Source organism: Pyxicephalus adspersus, chromosome 2 (assembly GCF_032062135.1).
Source record: "Pyxicephalus adspersus chromosome 2, UCB_Pads_2.0, whole genome shotgun sequence".
Classification (NCBI taxonomy): domain Eukaryota; kingdom Metazoa; phylum Chordata; class Amphibia; order Anura; family Pyxicephalidae; genus Pyxicephalus; species Pyxicephalus adspersus.
The window spans coordinates 34,437,645-34,452,621 of NC_092859.1; the positions used below are offsets into that span (position 1 = coordinate 34,437,645).

The 14,977-nt window shown below is 38.2% G+C and overlaps 1 protein-coding gene across 3 annotated transcripts in view; it reads right to left on the reverse strand.

Moving 5' to 3' along the window:
• FERRY3 (FERRY endosomal RAB5 effector complex subunit 3) overlaps positions 1-9,062 on the reverse strand; it is a 30,770-nt gene extending 21,708 nt beyond the window's left edge. Inside the window, exons 1-9 of one of the 3 annotated variants that reach the window (XM_072400376.1) lie at positions 8,972-9,062; positions 6,753-6,944; positions 5,945-6,090; positions 5,223-5,404; positions 4,137-4,236; positions 3,774-3,895; positions 2,610-2,716; positions 1,380-1,577; positions 149-277 (exon numbers count right to left, since the gene is read on the reverse strand). In XM_072400376.1, the coding sequence (XP_072256477.1) occupies positions 149-277; positions 1,380-1,577; positions 2,610-2,716; positions 3,774-3,895; positions 4,137-4,236; positions 5,223-5,404; positions 5,945-6,090; positions 6,753-6,944; positions 8,972-8,987 (1,192 nt within the window). In that variant the 5' untranslated portion in view covers positions 8,988-9,062. The other 2 variants (XM_072400377.1, XM_072400378.1) reach the window with 2 other exon arrangements.
• Positions 9,063-14,977: the final 5,915 nt, after the last annotated feature.

Below are 14,977 nucleotides of genomic sequence, written 5' to 3' on the forward strand. Positions count from 1 at the left end.
GCTACCTTCCCTTAATGTATCCTGATTAGTGTACTTGGATAGATAAATATACATAAAAGACAGGTAAAATGCAGAGAATGCACAATTGTTATAAATGCCAATATATCCCAATAATGACAAACATGTAGCCATCAATATTCCCGCTTACCTTGCTGGTGTTTAACCTTTTGGTTCCTCTGCGCTCTGGCATACAGAACTACTTGCTGCACCACATCTAGCTGTTCCTGCAGCTGCGGGAAATGGAAATCAGTGCATTCCTGGCAAACTGTGGCAAAATCTGGACACACCAAAGGAAAAAAACAAAACAACAAATCACTACAAGTATGGAGGGACTTTACACGAACTATGGATATAATTTTTAGGACACACACCTGTTAATCATGGGGCTTCAACCACTGACCTCTAGTGGTAGTGAGAATATATATGTAGGTCACCACTGCTGACCTCTTCTGAAGATGCTTGGCGCCTGGCTGTTATTAGCCCCAATGACTTCAGTACCTTCCAGGGTACAGACCTGCAACAAGCATGCCAATCAGGAGTTCTGACTGAACTATAACTGTTTATCCTGCATGCTTGGACTAGACCAGAGTCTCAGGAGGTACTGAAGTCAGAGACACAGCTGAAGCTTTTTTATTTTGCCTGTTACAGCTTTTCCATTTATGGTAAATGTACAATATGGCTGCCTCACAAAGAAAAAAAATCAAAGTGTATATTGAAAATTGATACCTGCTCTTGTAATAACAAAAAACATAAAATGGTAACAGCAGAAAAAAAAAAAAACATGTGATCACAACATCTGCTTCTTTTGTGGTTTAATCTGACTATAGATCTTTATTGATCCCAAGCAGATTTAAGTTTGATTATTCAGTATTCAAATACAGATTCCTTAATGACATTACTAGTTCCTTTCCATTATGACTGGTGCATTTTCATTTAAACAGTTTTATGTATTTCTTAAAATTGCACTGGGAGGCAGGACAAATCCCAATCCAAAAAAGTTGTATACTGCAGCTTACCAGTACCTAGATGTGGCTGCATTAGTTTTCTTTTTTCAGCTGGTAATCTTATTAGTAGTATACATCTGGTCCAAGGGTGACAACGCTTACACACTCTTATGGAGGATTGCAGCGTTGTCTCCCTGTACTGCACTCCTGGTTTGGACATGCCTTTCCTGATCCTCATTTCCAATACATAGAAGAGTTTTGCTTTGTAGTTCACAGGAGTCAGCTGGCTAATTTATTTGTTGTCAATACAGCTGACAGGAAATGAACCTGAAAAAGAAAACTCATGCAACCAGCAACTGAGGACTGGTAAACTGCAATACATTAGAATACTATTCTACTTGTGTTTAGATCCTTTAACATCACTGCTAGGATTACCTCTTTTGATGCCACTGTAAGAATTAATGCGGTTATCCACCAACAAAACCAGACCACACAGTGATGCTGAATACAAGGAAAGTGCAGTTTGCAGTCTGTGCAGTTTTACTCCACTCCGATGATTGCGTTTATGTCTGCAAAAATCTAACATGTCCGCCCTCAGAAGCCTCAAATTATGCATGGTCTTCAGCTGGGCCCCTGTGGAAAAAAGAGAATGTTACACACTAAAGTAGGTCCCTTCCCCAACTCAGTCAAATACATTCCAGGTATAATTTTCCTTATTCAAACAAAAGCTGAAATCCCTCCAGGTGTTATGGACAGCTTAAGAACCCCAGAAAGAAAAAACCTGCAACACACCATACTGTAAATATGGGCATATGAATCCCCCAGCACCAGAATTGAATGTTGGCAAAATTAGGACTAACTTCTCTAGAGCGAAAGGAATGACGTTTTATGTAAATGGTAACACTTCATTATGTCTATGCTGTTTTTGTTTTACTGGTTGGTGCAGAAGATCACAAATCATACTATAGGCATTGAGTTACTGGGTGAAACAATTTTTTTTTTGTTATCTCTAAGGAAAGCAAAGAAAGGCTATCATGAGTTGTACAACACATTGCCAAATGTGTTGAGTGTGACACCAGCTATATGGACAAAAGTATGTGAACAGCCCTACAAATTTTTGGGTTGAAGTACTACTATTTCTACAGCATAAAACATTTTTTTTAAATTGTACACTTACAAATTTGTGGTAAAAAAATTGAGGAAGGTTACTTTTGATTTAGTGTGATCATGCCCCTATACATAAAGTCAGCTCGATAAAAACAAGATTTGATAAGTTTGGTGTGGACGAACTTGAGTGTCCCGGCCAGAGCCTTCGAACTGAACCCTACCAAACACCTTTAGGACAAATCTGAAATGCTATATCCAGGGCATCAGTATCTGATCAGTAACGGATCTCACAACTGCTCTTTAGGCAGATTGGGAACAAACTCCTAAAGACAGTTTGTTATATTTGTAGGGGGATGGTCGGAGAGGACTCTATAATGATGTTCATGGTTTTAAAATGGGATACCGAAGAACCTCAAATGTGCGATGACAAGGCGTCTACACACCTAGCTGTCTGTTGTAAGGGACAGTGGAGAATGGGGAGATACATACAAGCAGATCATTCTTTTAAAAACATTGCTTTGGAACCACAGCTGTAAATAAAGCCTTTAAAGACCTTACCCAAATGAATAGTAAAGCTTTCCTCCAGCTGCCCGTGTTCCTCATACAAAGAGCGGCTGGACTCTGTTGATTCCTGAAGGTGGCTTTGCTGCACTTTAATTTCTTCACTGTGAAAAAAAAATGTAAAAAGTAAACAGGAAAGTACCAAGACAGCTGCAAAATGAGATGGTAAATGAGGCATTGATTAAAGGGCCACTATAGTAACAAGAGACTGTATGCTGGTAACTGTATGTAGTTCAGTACAAAACCTTTTTAAGTGTCACAACACAATCACTAGGTCTATGTCCATCTACCCACATGTCTTACTGGGACTACCCTGTCCATACAGTGAAAATGCCGCAGTGAATTCACTGCAGAACAAACAGCATTGTCATACTATTTATTAAATTGGAAAAAAAACCCCAAACATTTACTAGAAGGTTTGACAAGTAATTAAACTATGTAACAAGTTATTACTAGGGATGAGCAAGCGAGTTTTTAAAACTCAATCTCGCTGCGAATTTGGCCGTTCTCGCTTACCGAATTCGTAGGCGAGAATAGCCAGTGTAAATTCGCCGATCAAGCCCGAATTTGAAAAAAAAAAAAACAAAGATTGCGGGCTGTGCTGATCAAAGAATTCCTTAATTCCTTAATCAGCTCAGTGTGCAATCCCCGGCACTAGAGGTTAAATGGGTTACAAGTTTCCCCATTCAAAACCGTGGCCGCATTCACTGAGAACAGTGTGCGATCGATCCCCGGGGCACTAGAGGGTAATTAACCTCCAGTGCCCCAGAGATCGCAAACAGTAGGATTCCCAGGGAATCCTGTAAATTCCCTGTGAATTCTCCTGTTATAATTTCCTCGATCTTCCGATGGTTTCGTGAAATCGGTTTGCTGAAATTTCGGAATTTCCAGGAAATTTTCACGAGAATGCCAGAGGCGCTCATCCCTAGTTATTACAAAGTGACTAAAGAAGGTTTTACAGAAATACAAATGCACAGAAAATATGAAGAAATTAAATGCCTTGGCAACTAACACACAGGTGGATATACTGAATATATTTCTGATATTTTGCATCTGCTACAAAACAACAAAAATTACTTCCAATAGTTTTCAGTTGACTGCTATTACTGCCCTATTGTACCTCACAATACGTCAACACATTGTAAATTCACTGCACCCAACCTGATAAAACTGTTGTTTGGATTCTTGAGGTCCTGGTGTAATTTTATCACCCATTCCTGATACTCCTGCTTCTGGATTGTGGACAACTGTTTCAACTCCGTACTCCACTTGTTTTCCAGGATCTAGATACAAAATAATAAAACACAAATTAAAAAAAAAACATAAAAGCATGATTGAGGCAGATTTAAGTAGATGCCATCAATGGACAAGGTGAAATGGTCTCTTTCACATGAACCTGCTGCTTTGTGCAAGTTCAGTTTAATGACATTACTTTGAAACTACTAGTTTACTAACACTACTAGTTCAAGCACATCTTCATCGTATACTAATATGGAATGACCTGATATTCCTCCTTATAGTTACCTGCTGCGATTCAAAATGCTGTGCTGCCACCGAGTTGACGTCTTGGTCACTGAGTGATTTGCCCAGTTCTTGCATTACTTTGTCCATCTCTAAACCTTGGCTGTGTCAAGAAAAAAATGATTAAACCAGTAGCATTGCACTAGAAGAATATAACACCATATCTTTCAATTTTTCTGAAAATGAGATCTGTGATAGTTAAAGTGCATCTGTCATATGTACATAAACCTTAACAACCTGTATGTGATAATAGATATATTTTAGTCTTTTTTTATATATTATAAAAAATCATCTCAATCCAACAACATTAATCAATTTAAGACCAGTGGACACTTCAAAACTTTGAAATGTGACAACTTGAATGCATTTATTCTTTTGTTTTTTTAATATACTTAACGGTAAAAAGTTTTGCTTTTCAGCACACATTGCTGACAGTTTTGCTTTTCTGCATACATAAATTTGACTAAACTTGAATTCCAGGCAGATATACAATGCATAAATTCATGCTACTTATTTTCATTAAATGCAAGCCGTGAAAGCACCTAAATCTGACCTGACAATAGCCTTTTGAAGCCCCTGTAAAAAATGGAAGAGGATGAAGCAGCACAAAGAGCCAATAAGTGGTGCTAGAGCGCTTATGCGGCAACAGGGAACATGTTGATGGAAGGAGAATGCTGAGTAAATGACGGATGAGCTCATCAGTCTGCAGGTTCTCCTCACACAGTCCACTTATGAGTGGGGTTAAGACCTTAAAATATTACTTATCTGCAGCAAAGAACAATCAGGTCTCCTGTGTATTAAGGCGTTTGCCTGGAGCTCAGCTTTAGAGCATTTTAATTGACTGCATAATCTTTACCACCAGTGAATGAACAATTTGTGTCCATAACCTGGTCATGGTTCCAACTGAATATGTAACAATTGTCTTTAATGACACTCTGATTGCTGATCTCAGTGAAAAAAATCAGTTTACATGCTGCCAGAGATATGGTGGTGGAATCATTATAATTTACATTACAATTAACTGAACAATTGAAAAATATTACTGATTTGGAAAGAATCCAATAGAGTAGCATTGTAAAAACAAAATACCGCTCTCGGAGTTTCTTCAGCTCCACATCTCTTTCTCCCAGTAGCTCAGAGATGCTGACAAAGTAATTGTGTTCCAGGTTGAGAAGAGTCTCTGAAGCTGGGGAATGGATAAGATCATGGTAAATATCAGCAAAGTCTTCATCCCAGTTGGGTTCCTCTGGACGGGAATGTTCCAGTGTAGTCTGCAGCACAGGGAGGAAGAAAAAACTAATTTTTACTATACCATACACTGCATGGACACATGTTTTCAGATACCTGCCCATCACATCTACCTACTCTATATGAACAAATGTACATGGGCAATCCTCCAAACTAGTTACTACTAGTTATGAGACAGGTGATGTCCCAAGAACCTGCCTGCTTCCAAATGATTATTTTAGTTCTTTAAAGTTTATCTCAATATGCGTCCCAGCTACTGCAATATAAATCTGTTTCGCCACCTAGTGGTCATAAAAGGCACTGTAGCTTGTTCTAAGATTTGTCTAGTCCATGTAACCTTCCCACCTCTGATTTCCAGAATTCTCTTTTTTTATACTACAGAAACGAACCAGAATCAAAATTGTGGCAATTCCACTTCCCTCATTCTAAGAATAAAATGGATGCCTCTTATGTCTATAAAAACAGCAAGCTATACAAAAAAAAATATTTAAAGCTGTGAAAGTGATGCAAGATTGACAAATATTCTCGCCTTTGCGCTATATACAGCCCCTGTGCTTTCTCACCTCTGTATAAGATTTCATCCACGCGTTAGCCAATGTCCCAGCATCCACCTCACCTGACCTCACTGCCTCCAGGGCCTGCTCGGCTTCTCTGTCAAAGTCTTTAATGGTTTCCTCCTCCACAAACTGACAGAGGGATTTTTTTAGATCTGTCATTAGAGAAAGAAAAGCACTTCAGTTTCACAGAGGTGTTAATTTGACAAAGATTCTTTATCCAGAAGTGGAAGGTGACAGTTGCAGGGGTTATAAAAACCTTCTTACAAAGTAAACACAAGCAGTCAACTGCACAATCTTCCTGCTCAGTCTGACACTATGCTCTATATATTGGTGCCCTTTAACATTTATTAGACCCACTTTTTCTGTTACCCAGCTCAGATTTTTTTTTTTTTGGTGTCTGTGTTCAATTAAGAAATCTTCCTTCATTTCCTACTCCCAAAATTTTCTAATTTCTCCAAGAGAGCAGTTACATGTACTGCTGTGCGATTGGGGAATTCTCCTGACCCTATGTTTCTGATGACAAACTTTTGATTGTTATCAAAAATCGTTTTGATTTTTTGTACACCTTTTTAACAAAGAAAATTGACAATGTCTATAAAAAAAGGGCCTCCGGCAAGTAAAACAGATCTAGGATATATCTTTGAACACTTTGGGCTCCATTTATTAAACAAGAAATGTCAGATTCTCTGTTTTATAAACAAGCTCTTTAAATCATTTTATGGATGTATTTTATTTCATGCTGCATGACTATGAGAGTGATGAAAGCAATGAAAAATCCTGCGCTATTGCCTCTGCCCTGACGCTGGCTTCATACCTTGCTCTATAAAACAGGGCAAATCGTGCAGCAGCATTAACCGGCCATGTAAGTGATCCAGATTCTCCTGGACAGGGAAGTGAAGGGGAACGGTCAGATTGAAGCTTTGAGACCCAGCATTGAACTTGTATATAAAATCCCTCTCGGTGTAAACGGCTTTTCCTTTTCCAGGCTTCATCCTGTCTCTATAAGCTGGAAAACAAAATAACACAGAGCCCTGATCAGGATATACAGAAGTACAGTACAGGAACCATAGAAAGATCTGGACATACATTGGTTATATTTACAAATATATCATAAATAAATTACCGCAGCAGTGTTCTCTCCAGACCCTTAAAGCCGGGCGCTCCACCCGGAACTTTTCAGTAACCACCCGGCAGTTTTATTGTGGTTACTGAGAAGCTGGGACACAATACAGGTCCCACCTATAGCTTTCTCTCACCCAAATTAAAAACATTTCTGGGGAGAACCCTGTGCAGGGATAAAAACTTGATCAGGTTTCCTCACCAGAGGAACACGAGTGCAGTCAAGTGATCCAGTGACCACAGTATTGGAGGGAGATTTCTCCTCCCTTTGGAGAAAATACCCCCAGGACACGACACAGGCAGCACAAACATTAGTAAAAATGCTGAGAGGTAACTATTCCTAGATATATGTTTGATATAATTTAACACATATGAAACAATTGACATCAGTGTGGCATAAGGTAAACAATGCATGGCCTTTCTATAGGATGGAAGTTACAGCATGGAATAAGCAAAGACCAACTGGGAGAAATCCATAAAATTGCTTGAAAGTATAAATAATCCCAATCACTAAAATCACCCGGTATAGGGTGACATTTCTCTGTCTCCCAATTCTTCTTCTGCATTGTCACCTGCATGGCCCGCTGTCACCATAACATAATACCACGCTGCCATCACCGGAGGAAAGAGGAAAAGAGGTATCAAATGGGAGATGCAACAAAACTTAAAAAAAGGTAGAAACTATAAAAAAAAAAAGAAATAATAGGGTATTTATGCATAATACATAATCAGCAACTGGCATTCATGGCAAAGTGACAGGGGCTCTTTAATGCCCCTGACAAACTTTATTCCCCACCCTCACTGTGCTCCCCGACCATTCCTCCCTTCTTGCCTGGTGTGTGTATGTGTGTGTGTGTGTGTGTGTGTGTGTGTGTGTGATAATAGGAGCTGCCCCTTGTGATGCAATACTTAGATCAGTGACATCAGAAGACTCGGGGGAATTATACAGCAATAGAGGAATTTAGTGCTCGGGGAGCTCGGTGAGTATAAAGTGACTGGGGCTGCAATTTATAAAAATCTTTAACCTATTCCTAGACAAAACATACAACCCATGAGCCATTCTCCATATGTACCGGCAGCCTCCCATAACATTTACAGCCCCAATTCAGAAATGTGATCCCCTGCTGCCTGTGTCTCTTCATTTGAATGAGCAATAACTACAGAAGTGCAGCCCGTCCAGAAAAACAGGAAAAGGTTCAGTTTATAGCTTTAACTTTCGCTCTTTAGATAGCAAAGGGTTAGTTTGTGCTGTCTGTGCACCGCAGAATAGATTTTACTTCCTGTCACACAGACACAACAGGAAGTGAGAAAAAATTTCTTTCAAAATGAAAGGCGCTCTCCTCTTAGACAGGTGTCCCCAATGGGACAATTCCCACTTCCTTTACTGGTGACAATGGTCTTGGATACAAATGGACAAAGATCTCCCCTGTTCCTGTTTTAGTGACAACCCAAATATTGGACTTTTTCAGTCCCAGTGGTCAGCAGGACAGATAGAGAACATGGATCTCCCCAGGGGGACAGGATGAGCAATAAAAACATGGCAGGGCTTCTATACAGGGTCAGGCAGACGGGCACATAGAGGGCAGGGCCTGCAAACTACCTCAGCTGGGATGTAAACAAAGATGGAGGCTGTCAGCTGACCTGCACAGAAGAGGGGTTACTAATTGAGAGAATAGCTTATTTCCTGGTTTGTATCATCCAAATATTGATATTTTTCAGAAATGAAGCTGCCCCACCTATTGGTCACTGATAACCTACCATGGGGCCACTAACCAACCCAGGCTGGGGCCACAGGTACAAAGTCATGTGACTTGCCCCGGATACAGCTGATCGATACACCAGCGCGCCCTCTAGTGCACGTCCCCCGTCAATGCAGGGTTTACCTGTGGCCGGCACTTCTTCTCCTTCCTATACCTGGAATATCTTTCATACAACGTTCAGCTTTACACCATCTTCCTCTCTATACCATCACCGACAGAAGCCATGTTTACCGGCATCCCATGAACCTTTGCGTGCTACGGAGAGTCTCTGAGATCAAGCCTTTAGTTGTATTCTCACCAGCACACCAGCGCCATCTAGTGTCTGTATTACATACTGCCGCCTGCTGGAGAGCTGCAATATTTGGGACAATTTCTAATTTAAATCAACTGTTCAACAGATTCATTCTATTTCTGTTCAGTGCAATTACTTGTAGCTACACAATCAGGTTAAATTAGATTTATAATTTATGTTCACATTTAATTGTAATAAGCCTAAAAGCGTTCCAAAAAATGTGAGCCTGTGATTCTGCAGGGGAGGAGGAGGAGGGTGGCGGAAACGGTAAATGGATTGTTTTTGCAGCATTTATTGAATAGATAAAAACATTGAAATGTAGGTGATGTCTAAAGGTGAGACTGGCTTTTAAATGACTCCTGAGAGTGCATTCAATGAAATTATATTATCACACAGCTGCTGTAGATTTGTTACCTGTGAATCTCACATTCCACCAAATCCCAAAGGTGAACTCATTGTTATGTTCATGTAACCAGTTAAGATGCATACACACGTGCAATTATAGTCATTGGAAAGGATCTTTGACGACTAGCACTCCACGATGCATGAACGATGCTGTACATACAGCACCATTCTGCTCTATGGAGAGGGGAGGGGGAGAATGACAGAGCGGCACCCTGCTGCGCTCTCTCCCCCTTCCCTTGCTTTAGGAACGTTCATCATCCATTGTCAATGGATCTGCCAGGACGGTCGTTCGGACAATGGACGACAGGCACTGTACACACGCCAGATTCTCATCCGATATCGGCCCTGAGCCGATTATCGGATGAGAACCACTGCAAGTGTGTACGTAGCTTTAGAGATGATCTGAGCATTGTGACATGGTGTGTTATTCAGGTGAAAGCAGCCATCAGTAGATAGGTATAGTGATGTGATGGACAAGGTGAATAAAAATCAAAGTTAAGCAGTGGTATATAATGATGCTCAGTTGGAAATTAAGGAACCCAAGGTGTGCCAAGAAAATACCCCCACACCATTACACCAGCAGCAGCCTGAACCCTTGGTACACTACAGGATGAATCCATGCTTTCATGCTGCTGACACATAATTCCAATATTTCTTTAGCACATCTATACTGGATATTTACAGTCATAGATTTTCATACTTACACACTTATGTTTAAACTTTGTCCAATATAACCCAGAACAGTGGGTGGTATGATCATATTGCAATGATTAGAATAAAAGTCATTATACAGCATACAGTAATAGCACTGAAAAAAGTAAAACTGTGTGGAAGGGCAGTATTGTTGAAGATAAATAAAAGAAGATTTAAATAATAATTCAGCTAGTTATATAGAATTATAGAAAACTGAATATCATTTGATCAGTTGAAAATACTTCCCAGGCTGTAGGAAAGGTATTTTATATATCTTTTTGTCCTTAGATATGATTTACTGATATAAGTGTAAATTCTCCAGTCTTGGAGAGCTTTAATAAATCGGGCTAATGAGTCAATAAGAAAGTTTATATATATATATATATATATATATATTCAATCCTTCCAATGGTCAAATACAATATATTTTAAAAAAATGTTTCTCTGTTTTTTTTAATCAGCCTTTATTCGGCATTTAAGTGAAAATGTATCTACCAACCCCAGGGAGAATGTATGTATTGACTGAGAAAAGATGCAGAGTGACGCCAGTTTCCTATTCCATGCCTCTCAATGGGGATACTTGCTGATTCTCCCGTCTTCTGTGTAATTGTTTGTATCTGTCTCTTGTTTCCAACCCCTATTTAATGTACTGTGCTGTATAATATGTTAGTGATATATATAGTGAATAATGGCTTGGCTGATTTTGGGTATGTAGGTACATAGCTTCTATCAGCAAGCTAAGGGATGGAACTTCAATGTAAATTGTAAAGGTTCACATGCACTTTAAGGCTGCAAACAGCTTTAATTCATTCTTCAGCTACAAGGATTTATTGTATTTATCTGTTTTTTATTCTTGAACTGGCTGAGAAAACTGGAACATAAACCCTGATTCTTGTAGTAGAGATAGTGTTACTTTAATGAGTCAGTTACATACAGGATGCCAGCAACCATGCAGGTAGTCACAGAGTTTCTCATTTTGGTTTGCAATCTAATTATAATGAATGCATTCTAAAAATCCAATCTTAAAGAACAATTGCAGCATGTCTGCAGCCTGATCATTTTATTAATAACTATTGCAATCTTTAGTAATCTTCAATAGCATATTTGCAGTCTCTGATCATCTGCTCTACTATATGGTTTTTAAATCCTGCTCCTGATGGTGTAAATACCCAATTCATTAAGAAAAAAAAACTTCACATCCTAATGAATATTTAACTTTTTATGTAGTTCTCACTATCACCGCTCGGTGGCGCTGTCTCACTGTGATATAGCAGCACCAATTGTATGGCTGTCATTTTAATGCAATTGTACATCTGGGAGGACTTCAATCACTCCTCTTGCTTTGATGTAACACTTATAGAAGTTGTGTCCACTTTACACATCCTCCTTAATTACCCTTCTTGTCTCTGTTCTGTAAGGCTTTATACAGGCTTATGCATATCTGCTTCATAACTGTAACAAAGCATGATTTACAGGCTGGGATAAATGAGCATAGGGGAAGATGAAAGTAAATATGTGGTCAATCTGGGAAATATATAAGGATTTGCTTTCTGGGCTTGTACTTCCGGATTAATAAAAGTAAAGGTACATATACACATTGGAGAGGATTGCAAGTTGAAAAGGAAGTCTGCATAAAAATACACACATTAAATCTGGCCACGCAGAACACCACAGCACTTGGTAGTGCAATACTATGTGATGTGGTCCACTGCCATATTTAAAAATGAAAAAGTTTTAAAGAAAGTTTTAAAATGTTGCATATGTACATTTTATCTTTCTATACAGCTATTAGTTAAAGCCTGGGTCTTCATTTCACATAATTTTCACAGTTACATTTGATTGCTTTGCTATAAAAAAAAGTCTGTTGTTGGCAGAGATCAATAGTGCAAACTTAAATTCTTCTTGAACCAAATTTCTTTGTCTCTCATTCCTACTCAGTTGTTCCTGCTTTAATGATCAGATCTATGTAGAGGTTTGATCTATAGATGTATATAAAAATATACTATTCTAAGGAGTTATACTACACTAAACCTTTCATCCCACTTCTATATTTATGCATATTTTAATTTGAAAAGTCATTGTAAAGAAAAAACTGTGCTTTAGTCATTGGCTTTTCATTCTTTATATATATATATCTATATATATATATATATATATATATATATATATATAGATATATATATATAGGTTTTTTTTTCAGAAGTCTGCAAATTTAAAATATTTCCATGAATAAATAGCTTTATACTACATTTATATGTCTAGATTTTACATTTATATGTCTAGATTGTGTTTGTGTGCTCAGAGCTATCTACTGTATACAGAATGGAGGCCAGAGGCAGTTTGGTAATAGGGGTGTGGTGGTTTGTTTAAGAGCTGCCACATCCTGGATGGCAGACATTACGCCTTGCCAATGTTCAGTGTGTTTAGTACAACAGTATATTGTGCATCGTGCAATAACCCACAATACCCAATCTGATTTCAGTGTACTGTGGATGGATCAATTAAGGAAGAATTCTGATTGCTGAAGTTCCCTGTTCTTCCCTTCGTAATATAAACTCTATTATTGTTTTCTTGAACAAGTTATAATATATTTAAAATAACTTTAGCATGTCACACATTAATTTATGTGTATCTGTCATGCACATGAAGTTGAATCATTTGGAAAGAAGGATCCAAAATTTTTACAAATGAAGTTTGTACAATCTAAAAAAGTTCACATTAAGATAAAAAAAAATGCTAGCTGGCCACAAGTAATATTCAAAGGTGGTGAGCTAAGTGGTGGTCAGGTGAATTCAGACTTGGTGCTCAAACTTACCATGCATAGCACTATGACAATAATACTGCAAGCAGAGGACTGTGAACTGTGTGCAGAGATTTACAACTGGTCGCAGTATAATTTTAAATCTGAAGATTACAAGGGTGGGATAGATGTAACCAAGATTTTAACTTAAGTTAATTATATGCTGCTTTGATGACAAGGATAAAAAAGTACATTGATGGCCAGGATAAAAAAAGTAGTTAAAAGAACATTTTTTTGCTATCATACACCTTTGGATTAAAATAAGAGTTTCAGACAATTCAGCCACATGTGCTCTCCATTAGAAGTCAACAATGACAACACTGTGCCAAACTTGGGAAAAAGTGTTGTCACCGACTCACCCAAAGTCACTAAACACTAAGATGTTTTTAGCAGCATCACCAAGTATACTTTCATGAAAGTTGCAGATTTAAGGAGATCTGGGTTTTATAGCTTTAAAACGACAAATTATGTATTAAACAATAATAATTGTTCTCCTCTTTTCTAGATTGAAAGTCTTCTAAGGTAATGCTGTATGTCTTGCATGTCTGACTACCTATAAATTCCTAATCTCCAGCAATTGTGTTATTATATACAGAAATATATCCTTTGTGTCATATGCCAGCTTAATTAAACATCTCTAGCCAGCTGCTGAATCCGGAGATTTTTAGGGTTCTTTTAGGAGCATGGAACCTTTTCACATCCTATGGAAAGAATTAAAAAACTGAAACAAAACCAGTATAGATCTCCTATAAAACGTTTCAAAACCCTAAAACATATTTCTTTCCTTTTCCAACAACACGGTTTATGTCCTAGTGTGACCACATACACAGGGTAAGAGGGTAACAATGTCATTGATAACAGTCATTGATAACAGCTTACAAGATTCCTTGCTAGGGATGGGCTGATGATTTTCACTAGTTTGCAAATATAACTTGTTGTTCCTGAGTGATTTATAAAACCCTGGAACATGACATTGTTATTAAGATTGCATTAATGTGTTTACAAATGAAAAAAAAATTTTTTTTTACAGTTATGTTCACAATACTATGTTGTAGTGAACAGTTGGCAGACAGTTTAAATCAGGAACCATATTTGCACTTTGATTTCGGAAAAAATAAATACATTTTTCACTTATGACATATTCCCATTGCCTCGGACTTCTTCAGCAAATTTGGTGAGAATACCATGTTCAGAGACTTTGTAGCTTTGCAATAAACCTGTAAGGTCAGCAAAATAATTTTCCAAAAGGGAGAGCATAAAAGCAATAATAAAACAGATAATGACAAAACCCTTTTTTAATGGATCAGTATGGACCGAATAAGAGGTGTCTATTGTTTACATACACTTTATATGCAATATTAACATGTTTGATTGAGGCGTTTGACTCAATATGACATTGTACTGGGTGTGAGCCCAGACATTCAGTGATCCTCCTGGAAATGATACAAAAGGGTGGGAAGATTAAATACACTTGTGATCAGAATGTTACTCAGGAATCATCTTGATTTTAGATTTGTTTTTTCTCTTTTTATTGAAGAGGAGAATCTTTTGTGTGGTGGGTGTGGTGCTGATTTACAATTATTGAGTCAGTTAACTGGGTTAATAAACTCATATAAAACAATATTTGACTGCGGTCTGAACATCTTGTGATGACTTTCTCCAGGCAGAATGCAATACAAATCCTTGTACGTGCACAAGTACTTATGTTGGTTTTTCTGCTAATAACCTGGTATTCTGAAATGGGGGGGGGTGTATTGTTTTTTTTTCACTTGAATCTCCTGCTGTCAGGGACAATTTTAAATAAAACCCTGAGAAAATATGAATTTGGGGCCCAAAATGCCCAGGATTCCAGCTTCCTGCAGCCCTGCATTCTCTTCGCTGGGGCATTGGAGAAAAAGGTGTCCTGGGCGATTGCCCAATTTTCTCTACCCTAAAGCCAGCACTGCCTCTTGTATAGTTATAAACCAATC